The 9,687-nt window shown below is 44.9% G+C and overlaps 1 protein-coding gene across 1 annotated transcript; it reads right to left on the bottom strand.

The window, feature by feature from the left end:
- Positions 1-256: 256 nt before the first annotated feature.
- Positions 257-1,357, bottom strand: LOC126001307 (calmodulin-1-like). Its single transcript, XM_049768541.1, has 2 exons — positions 1,217-1,357; positions 257-1,127 (listed from the first exon to the last, which is right to left on the bottom strand). Exons 1-2 carry the CDS (start codon positions 1,284-1,286, stop codon positions 856-858), a joined length of 342 nt encoding a protein of 113 aa, XP_049624498.1. The 5' UTR covers positions 1,287-1,357; the 3' UTR covers positions 257-855.
- Between the last annotated feature and the right edge of the window lie 8,330 nt (positions 1,358-9,687).

Raw genomic sequence — 9,687 nt, 5'->3', positions numbered from 1 at the left:
ATATTTTAAGAATCATTAATAAGAAACATTAATAGTACTCACTATCATTGAATTATGTTTTTATATATGCAGAATGTCCAGTTTGTATTCTGCCCTTTTGCATACCCCTTCATAAGATCATATTTCTCTTTAACTTCCTTAACTCCTACCATCATTACTCCTCATTTACCCTTTCTAACTTAAGTACTGTAGAGTCCTAAGTCACAGATCAAAGTGGTGCCCTGGAGTTAACACCCATCCAACTATTTTTTTTTCTTTTAGTTTTTTTTATTGGAAAACAAATATACAACTTGGAATGGATGAGGCAAATTGTGCCATAAGCGGACTTTAAGTGGCTAAAACAAAGTTTAAAAAGCAAGGAACAATAAAAGAAAATGTTTCTGGTGCAGGACCAGCAGTACAAAAAATAGTGTAAGAGTACCTGGATAACACACACACACACACACCCGTTTTGCAATAGTGCAACTTTTAAGAACATATTGTATGACTGTCCATAGATCACGCAGATCAAATTCCACACTTCAACAACATGCTGACAATTCCTAACGAAAACTACTTTAAAGACCTGACCAGATGTTCCCTCATTTCATCATCTTTGTCTAAGTGTAGATGTGCAGAAGGGCTTGGATATATCCAGAGAAAGCCACATGCAACATGTTAACTTGATCAATTTCCTAAAATATGGTTTCAGGACGATGACAGAAGGGAAGAAAACATGGAGGAATGAAGTCCTAATTACTATATATGCATATCTTTTTGACAGTAGGGGGTAACCTTTTACAGATAAGTTACAAACAAAGAAAAGGCAAATAAACAATTTTGTACAAGAAAGTTAACACATTCTGTACAATGTCTTCACTTTGCTGTCATCATCTGTACAAACTCTTCATAGTTTACTTGACCATCACCATCAATATTTGCTTCCCTGATCATTTCATCAACCTCCTCATCTGTTAACTTCTCTCCCAGGTTTGTCATCACATGGCGAAGTTCAGCTGCACTTATATAGTCATTGCCATCCTTATCAAACGCACGGAATGCTTCTCTAATTTCCTCTTCACTATCTGTATCTTTCATTTTTCTTGCCATCATAGTCAGAAATTCTGGGAAGTCAATTGTGCCATTACCTAAAAGAGTGTTTCAGTTGAAGCATTACAAGAAGCCGCCAATGCCACTTCTCCAACGCCCTCCCCAATCCAAGCCACAAAAGTCCTACCATCAACATCTATTTCATTAATCATGTCCTGTAACTCGGCTTCCGTGGGATTCTGACCCAGAGACCTCATTACTGTTCCCAACTCCTTAGTTGTTATAGTCCCATCACCATCCTTATCAAATAGTGAAAAGGCTTCTTTGAATTCTGGGGTTGGGGTCGGGGTCGGGGTCGGAGCCAGAACCGCGTCCACAACCGCTGCCGCCGCTCCTGCGCCCGCACTCCCAACTATTTTAAAAGGCATAAAAAGGACACTTATATCTCTTCATCATTTTATGGGTGTTTTCTTTGATCGCTGTAACTTTTGCTGAATATTTTCTTATACAGTGATGATCCCCCCCATGTTTTTTATCTTTTCTTTGTGAACTGCTCAATATGAAATTTGATGTGAAAGAATCCCTCAGTTTAATGCTTATGTTTGAACCAAGTCATGGATATTGTTGGAAATGTTCTTACTCCCCCATATATCTGATAGCACTACGTGGCTTTATTTCTTGTTTGCTTAGGCACACTAAAATGGGAAAATACTATACATACCAATAAGTTCTTATCTAATAGAGATGGGAACACACAAATCTTGTAGTGCAATGAGACCTTACACCCTAAACATTGACATAAAGACCTGGTACAGGCCTCAGAAGAATGGGCATTCTCCGGTTTGTGGATTAAAGACTTCACTGAATCCCCACAGTGCCCGCCTCTTGTCCCTTCTCTGGGTCTGCTCTCAAGACAGGTGACTCAGAGTCAAGCCATCATCATTCTTTGTCCCACAGAGCCTCTGCCAGGTACTGAGAGCCACTCTCTCGGGGGACAGGACTTTGCCCAATCTCAAGCCCATGCAGAAATGGTCCTGTCCCCTCCAACCTCCTGTTTCCTAGATGTACTTCAATTAGAATGGAGACCCTGGGAAGGGACATAACTCAGCAGGGAAGGGGAAACTTGCCTTGCCCAGGTGAGATCCTGCCCCCAAAGAACCCCTTGCTTCCACCTAACCACACCAGAGCCCTGGCACTGGGCAGGCAATGCCCAACAGTGAGTTTGGCAACAAAGGAGTTATTTCCTTTGTGGCACAGGCAGGGCTGGTCATCTGAGGTGAGGTTACCCAGTCTGTCCACTGTGGCTTGGGGTGTTGAGAAGCCTCAGGCTTCACTCCTTTGGGTCTAGGTGACATCGTTCCTCTGGAATATCTGGACCAAGACTGGGGGCTCCTGGGTGAGTTTGCCTTGGGTCTATTCCTGAATGACTCTGGGATGTCCCGTGCACCCTAGAAATGGTCAGTCTCTGAGGGGACCTTGAGAAAGGGGATCAGGAAACATGAGGCTCTATCTTCCTGAGCCCTCTCTAGATGGGTCCAGGTTCTGCTTCTCCTGTTTGTCTGCCCCGCTAATGTCAATCTCAGGTAGGTTCCCTGGACCTGGATACAGCTTTTAGGGGGAGGGAGGGGTAGGCCAGGCAGCTAGAGGGAACTTTGGAAGGAAGGGGTTCTGGGGAGGTCCCCAAGTGTCTGAATGGATGAATAAGAAAGAAGGAGGACTCCCCAGAATCTGAAAAACAATGAGAACAATGTAGTTAGGGAACAAAGCAATAGCACTGTGGTTGGGCATTTGCTTTAAACACAGCAGACTGGGGATGGACCAGGGTTCGATTCCTGACATCCCATATGCTGTCCTGAGCCTGCCGGGAGCGATTTCTAAGCAAAGAGCCAAGAGTAACCCCTGAGCACTCCAGGTGTGACCCAAAAATAAATGAATAAATAAATAAATAAATAAATAATTATATATTAGTAGTTAAAGGGCAGGTGTGTTCTGGGGTCCCATGCGAGAGCTGGAAAGTTGGAATCATCGCAGGTGGGGGAGATAGAGCTTCTAGGTTTCTGGAGAGTTTTTAGGGAGATTGAAAAGCCACAGTTTCCTCCCGGGAGGGGGGGCAGTCCTCACTCACCTGCTTGGCACCCCAGTCCCGAGATCAAGAGCAGCAACAGCAGTGGCAACATAACTGGCACTTGGACGTTGGTGTCTTAGGACAGTGGCAGATGTGTTCTGACCTAGCAGGTCAGTGGTATCAGCTAGATTAAGAACCCCCTCCCTCCCTCAGTGCCCCGCCCCTGGGCCAAGGGCCATCCCCTTGGGCAGGTCTGTTGGAGTGAGAAACAGCAGCAGCCCCAGGGGGCCAAATACCACAGAGCAGAGCCACCCAATGTCACTGCCCTTCCCTTGAGTCCCAGACCAAGATGAAAGATGGGGATGAAGCCTGCATGGAAATCTCAGGGCAAACATGCCATAAAGCTGTAGCCCTCCTGAGTGAAGAGTTGGGGAGGGCTGAAGGACTCTAGGGACCTTAAACATTTCAAATGTGGAGGGCTGGAAACAGTATAGGCAATAAAGTGCTTGCCTTACATGCTGTCATCTAGGGTTCTATTTCCGGCATCCCAGATGGTCCCCCAAGCACCACTTAGCATGATGTGGAGCACTAATGCACAGGTGAGCTTTCCCAGGAGTGCTCCCAAACCCCCACTCCCAGCTCCTTGAGTAATCTCTATAATATTAAATAAGAGTTACAGGATCCCCCCCCCCCCTGGCTTTTGGGTCTCACCTGGTGGAGTTCAGGGATTTCTCCTGGCCCTGCACTCAGAAATTGCTCCCGGCAGGCTCAGGGGACCAGCATATGGGATGCCGGGTCTGCCCAAGGCCTGCAGCATGCAAGGCAAATGCCCTTCTGCTGTGCTATCATTCTGGCCCAACTAATAGTTTTTTAAATTTTCTTTTCTTTTTTTTAATTCTTTTGCTTTTTTGGCCACACCCGGTAATACTCAAGGGTACTGCTGTCTATTTACTCAGAAATTGCTCCTGGCTTGGGGGACCATATGTGTCTGGGGTTGGAACTGCTGTTTGTCCTAGGTTAGCCCATGCAAAGCAAACACCCTACCACCTACCACTTGTGCCACCACTTCAGCCCCCAATTTTCTTTCATCTTTATTTTGGACCTACCAAGCAGTACTCAGTCACTCTTGCATTACTGACAAACTGGGCCAGATGATTCAATGCTCTGGTCCTACAGTCTTGGCGTGGTCTTCATGGCCTGGAGGGTCTCCAGGGCTACACCCTATGGCGCTAGGTGGACTGTGTGGTGCTGGCAATGGACCTGGATTATCTCACATACAAAGAGTTGCAAATGTAAAGCATTCAACCTAAAACTACTGGACTATCGTTCTAGTCCCCAAAGGGTGGGATATTTTGTTCTTTGGGGGCCATACCTCAGAAGGGACCTCTCAGAAGATCCACCTGGCTCTGCACTCAGAAATTATTCCTGGCAGGCTCAGAGGACCCTATGGAATGTCGGGGATCAAACCAGGACAGGCCATATGCAAGACAAATATCCTTCCCACTGTACTATTGCTCCAATCCCAAGTTTTTTATTTTTTTTCTCTCCAGTTTTAGGGTCAGACTTGGAAATGTTCAGAGATTACTCCTGGGTCCATGCTCAGAAATTACTCCTGCCAGGGTTCAGGGGACCCTTTGCAGTGCCAAAGACTGAACACAGGTTGGGAACATACAATGCAAGTTCCAAAGCCTGTATTCCCCCAGTCCTCTTCCTCTCCTTTTTTATATTTTGTTGTTTTCTTTTTTCAGTAATGGGGAAACAACTAGAGTGCTAAGAGACTACGCATGGCTATGTGCTCAGAGTTGAATCTATAATTTCTTGAGGGGCTATATTTAGAGCCAGGGATTGAACCTGGGTTTGGAATATGCAGGTCAAATCCCTTAATTCTGTGCCTTCTTTCTGGTCTTTTAAGATGTTTGTTTTTTTTTTATTTTTTTTGTTTTGGGGACACACCCTGTGACTCTCAGAGGATACTCCTGGCTCTGCTTGCCCATGACAGGCTCAGGAGACTATATGGGATTCATGGAATCTAAGCTGGGCCTGTCCTGGATTGGCACTATGCAAGGCAATCACCCAACTACCTCAGTGCTATCACTCTGGCTGCCTTTTAAGATATTTTATTTTTTAATTATTTTCTTTTTTTTTTTTTTTTTTTTAGATATTTTTAAAATGGCGATTTCAAAGCAGGTACTGCATTTGCCTTGCATGCGGCCAACCTGATTTGGTGCCCAGGCCTACAAGAAGTGATTTCAGGATCAGAGAGAGGAGTAACACAGTACACCTCTGGGGGTGGCCCAAAACCAGAAGAACAACAACAACAACAACAACAACAAACAGGCAAGAGAGGGATGTCACCCATGCTTGAGCCTCCACATAGCCTGCTTCCCCACTTCCTAGAACTTACCCCAGAGTTCTAGAGGACTGCAGCAGAGAATTAATCAGACTTAACTTGTGTACACATCTTCTTTATAAAATTTCTTTATTAGACCAGAGCAATAGTACAGTGGGTAGGGCACTTGCCTCAGACACAACCAACCTGGATAGGACCCTTTTCATTCCATATCATTCCCAAACCTACTAGGAGTGACCCAGAACACAGAGCCAGGAGCAAGCCCTGAGCACCACCAGTGTAATTCCAACCAAACATTCTTTTCTTTATTGTTTGCCAAATCAGCCAACTTTAATTTTATTTTCCCTCCCAACGCCCTCTCAACTTTTATTTTTAGCAAAGTTGTTCATGCTTGAGTTTAAGCAATATAATGTTCCAGTAATGTGCCATATAATGTTCCCTTCAGCCATCAGCAAACACTTTTATTTATGTTTGCTATCAAACAAATAGGAACACTTACCCTAACTGACTCCTCTATAGAGTTCATAAATCAAGTCTTGATTTAAATCCCAGCTTGATTCTCCACATAGCCTCCTTCCCCACTATCCAAAACTTATCCCAGAGTTCTCCAGCACATCAGGCAGAGAATTCATCACATTTATACTGTGTACAAAGTTTCTGCTCTATAAAATTCCTTTATTAGACCAGAGCAATAGAATAGTTGGTAGGACACTTGCCTTGGACAAAACCAACCTGGATATAACCCATGTCATCCCATATTGTTCCCAGACTACCAGGTTTGTCCCAGAACATAGAACCAGGTGTAAGCCCATAGCACCCCCAGTGTAGCTCCCCTCAAATATTTTTTATAGTCTGCAAAATCAGCAAACTTTTATTTTTTACAGAATTGTTCATGCTTGAGTTTCAGCCATACAATGTTTTAGTCCCTATCCCTTCACCCTTCAGCCAGCATTTTTATTTACGTTGGTTATCAAACAAACAGAACACTTACCCTAACTGACTCCTCTGTAGAGTTCATAAATCAAGTCTTGTGGGGAACTGAGGATACAATCTTGGGCCACATACCTGGCATCACTCTCTAATTATTCTGTGCTCAGGGATCACTCCTGGCAGGGCTCAGGGGGAGCATATGCAATGCTGGTCATTAAACCCAGGTCTGTCTGGCAAACCCAATGAAGTAATTTACCCAGTTTACTATATCTCCAGACCAAAACCAAAATTGTGAAGTAAACAGATATTCATGATTCCTGTCTTTCAATCACTTGTGTCATGAGTCTTTTGATCTATCTCTTCATGTGGAAATTTTAGTGAATGCAATGGTTTTTTTTTCAACTAGCTATCTTATCTGCCATTTTTTTCTTTCTTTCTGTTCTTTTTTGTTGTTGTTGTTGTTGTTTTGTTTTTTGGGCCATGCCTGTCAGTGTTCAGGGTTATTTCTGGCTCTGCACTCTGAAATTGTCCTGGCAGGTTAGGGAAGCTGAGGATTGAACCCAAGTCCATCCTTGTGCAACATAAGCGCCCAACAACTGTGATATCACTCTGGCTCCAGATGAGGTATCTTTAAGGCTGGTATGTCAAAAGTGAAGTAACACAAAAATCACAGGAATAGGGCCAGAGCAATACTTTGGCAGATAGGGCCTTGCACGTGGCTGACCAGGTTTGATCTTGGCACTCCATATGATCAGCCAACTACCTGAATGCAGAACCAGGAGTAACTCCTGAGCATCACCAGATATACCCAAGTCCAGAAATAACCTTATAGAAACTGAGGAAATGTAAGGAAACTAAGAGATAGATACTACAGCTAGAATGGTATTGCCTTGCATGCGGCCATCCTGGGTTTGAGGTCCAGCAGATGTGAGACCTGAACCAAAAAAATTGCAACTCCTGGAGCCACAGCAATAGTACAACAGGAAGGAGCTTTTTTTTTTTTTTTTTTTTTTTTGTGCACATGGTCGTCCTAGCTTTGATCCCTGGCATCTCATATGGGTGCCTGGGAACTACCACAAGTTTGTTCCTGAATGCAGATCCAGGAGTAAACACTCAAGCAGTACCAGCATGGTCCAAAACAAATAAACATTACAACTCCTGAATTTATGCATAATTCTTTGTTTTGTTTTGTTTTGTTTTGGGGCCACACTGGCAGTGTTCAGGGGTTACTCCTGGCAACTGCTCAGAAATAGCTCCTGGCAGACATGGGGGACCATATGGGACTCGGGAATTTGAACCAACCACCTTGGGTCCTGGATCAGCTGCTTGCAAGGCAAACACTGCTGTGCTATTTCTCCGGCCCCTAAACAAGAGAGTCCTTTTTTTTTTTTTTTTTTTTTTTTTTTTTTGGTTTTTGGGTTACACCGGGCAGTGCTCAAGGGTCACTCCTGGCTCCCATGCTCAGAAATCACTCCTGGCAGGCCCGGGGGCCCATATGGAATGCTGGGATTCGAAACACCGTCCTTCTGCATGAAAGGCAAACACCTTACCTCCATGCTATCTCTCCGGCCCCATATAATTCTAATGTACATGAATGCAATATAAAATTGCAAATCAATATAATTTATTATTCAAATTCTAGTGATAACAGTTAGGAAACTAGGGCCAAGCATTATTATTTTTTTGTACATGTGGCTTGAAAGAAACTTGTTTTAGTTTAGCCGAATCCAACTGTTAAGCTTGAAAATGAAAAAATTTTGAATTTATTTTGGCTGTCTGGCTTGGGCAAGTCTTTCTTCTGCTGCCTGGTCTTGTTCAGGAGCCCTGGGACAACCCTAGAGACTGTCTGCCAGTAGGTTGAGTATACCCACCCCCAGAACTGTAAGGTCTCATGGAATCCAGGTTAGATTTCTCTCTTTTTTTTTTTTTTCTTTTTTTGGTTTTGAAGCTAAACCCTGCCTGTGTTCAGAGCTTCCGTCTAGTTTCTGTCTGTACTCAGGGATCAGTCCTGCAGACTATGGGGCCATAAGAGATGCCAGGAATTGAATGCGGGTCAGCTGCATGCAAGAATTGCACTGTATATGCTGACTCTAGAGCTAGTCTGAATTTCTTTTGAAATCATCTTTCCATTGGTGAATGCAAAGGGAATAACAACTACAAAATAAACGATCAAAAAAAAAGGGAGTGGGTAGGAAAACCAGTTGGAGAACTCACATCTAAGTCTGCTTGTGATTTGCTACTAGAATGGCTTTTCCACATACACAACAGGGTGGTGAGCAGGATGCAAGGTTTTGTGGTCCGGGTCTCAATCTGGAGGTGCTCAAGATCAAACTTGGGCTCAGTCACACAAAGCAAGTGCTTCAGCCTTTTGACCTATCTTCCCGCAAGTGTCCATAAAATATGGGATGGTATAGATAGCATAGTGGTAGGGCCTTTGCCTTGCATGTGGCCTACCTGGGACAGAATTGGGTTCGATTCCAAATATCCCATAAGGTCCACCAAGCCCTACATGAGCTATTTCTGAGTATAGACCCAGGAGTAACCCCAGAAGCCACCTGCTGTTGTCCAAAGAAGCAAAAACAAACAAACAAATACAAAAAAAGAGTCCATACAATAAGTCCCCATCAGATATGCTATAGGGCATAAGATCAGCCACCAGAGCTGATCCAGGAGCTCCTCCAGGAAGATTAAAACCAAAACTAGGCCCTGGACAGGTGACCTCGCTTCTGGCCAAGAACTGATGGCTGATAAGGAGTTAGTAGAAATGGGGCCTTGGCCGAAGTGGTTCTCCTCCAGAATACTGCAGGGCAAAGGGTAGGACGAGACCTGTGAGCCTCCCTCTCTGGGTGTTCAGAACACAGGACCAAGCCCGGAAGATGCGGACAAGCTGCGGAATGCCCAGCCCTGGCTCAGCACAGCAGGCGCGACTCTGGTGGCTATGGAACATGCCTCGTGCTGGCCCCTCACTTCATCCACACTCCGTCCATTGTCGGCTGTTAGCCACGCTCCTATTGCCTAGGAGACGCCACGCTCTCCTCCACCTATGCTCCAGCAGTAGAGTACCACAGTGATTGATGGAGGGCGCGGACACAGCCAATGTGGAGCCAAGCATTGAAAGTCCTGGGCCTTGGCCTGCTTGTCTTTTGGCTGTGCGTCGACTTTGACGTGGGGCGCCTCTACTTGGGTCCCAGCCGATGGTTCATGATCCTGCTCTTGTGGATCTTGTGATAATGCGGCAACACTGAGATGGGCCCCAGAATGCCCAAGGGACACCCTTCTCTCTGGGTCCTTCCATCTTCGGCCTGGTGGGTAC

The sequence above is a fragment of the Suncus etruscus genome, chromosome 2, assembly GCF_024139225.1.
Source record: "Suncus etruscus isolate mSunEtr1 chromosome 2, mSunEtr1.pri.cur, whole genome shotgun sequence".
NCBI lineage: Eukaryota > Metazoa > Chordata > Mammalia > Eulipotyphla > Soricidae > Suncus > Suncus etruscus.
The sequence above is the reverse complement of the archived record's forward strand: the minus strand, read 5'-3'. Positions and strand labels throughout refer to the sequence as shown.

Excerpts from the sequence above, each read along its gene's own strand:
- LOC126001307 (XM_049768541.1), bottom strand. The coding sequence starts at position 1,286 with ATGAGGTCTCTGGGTCAGAATCCCACGGAAGCCGAGTTACAGGACATG. Across the intron at positions 1,128-1,216 it reads TAATGAAATAGATGTTGATG|GTAATGGCACAATTGACTTC; the intron begins GTAGGACTTTTG and ends ACACTCTTTTAG.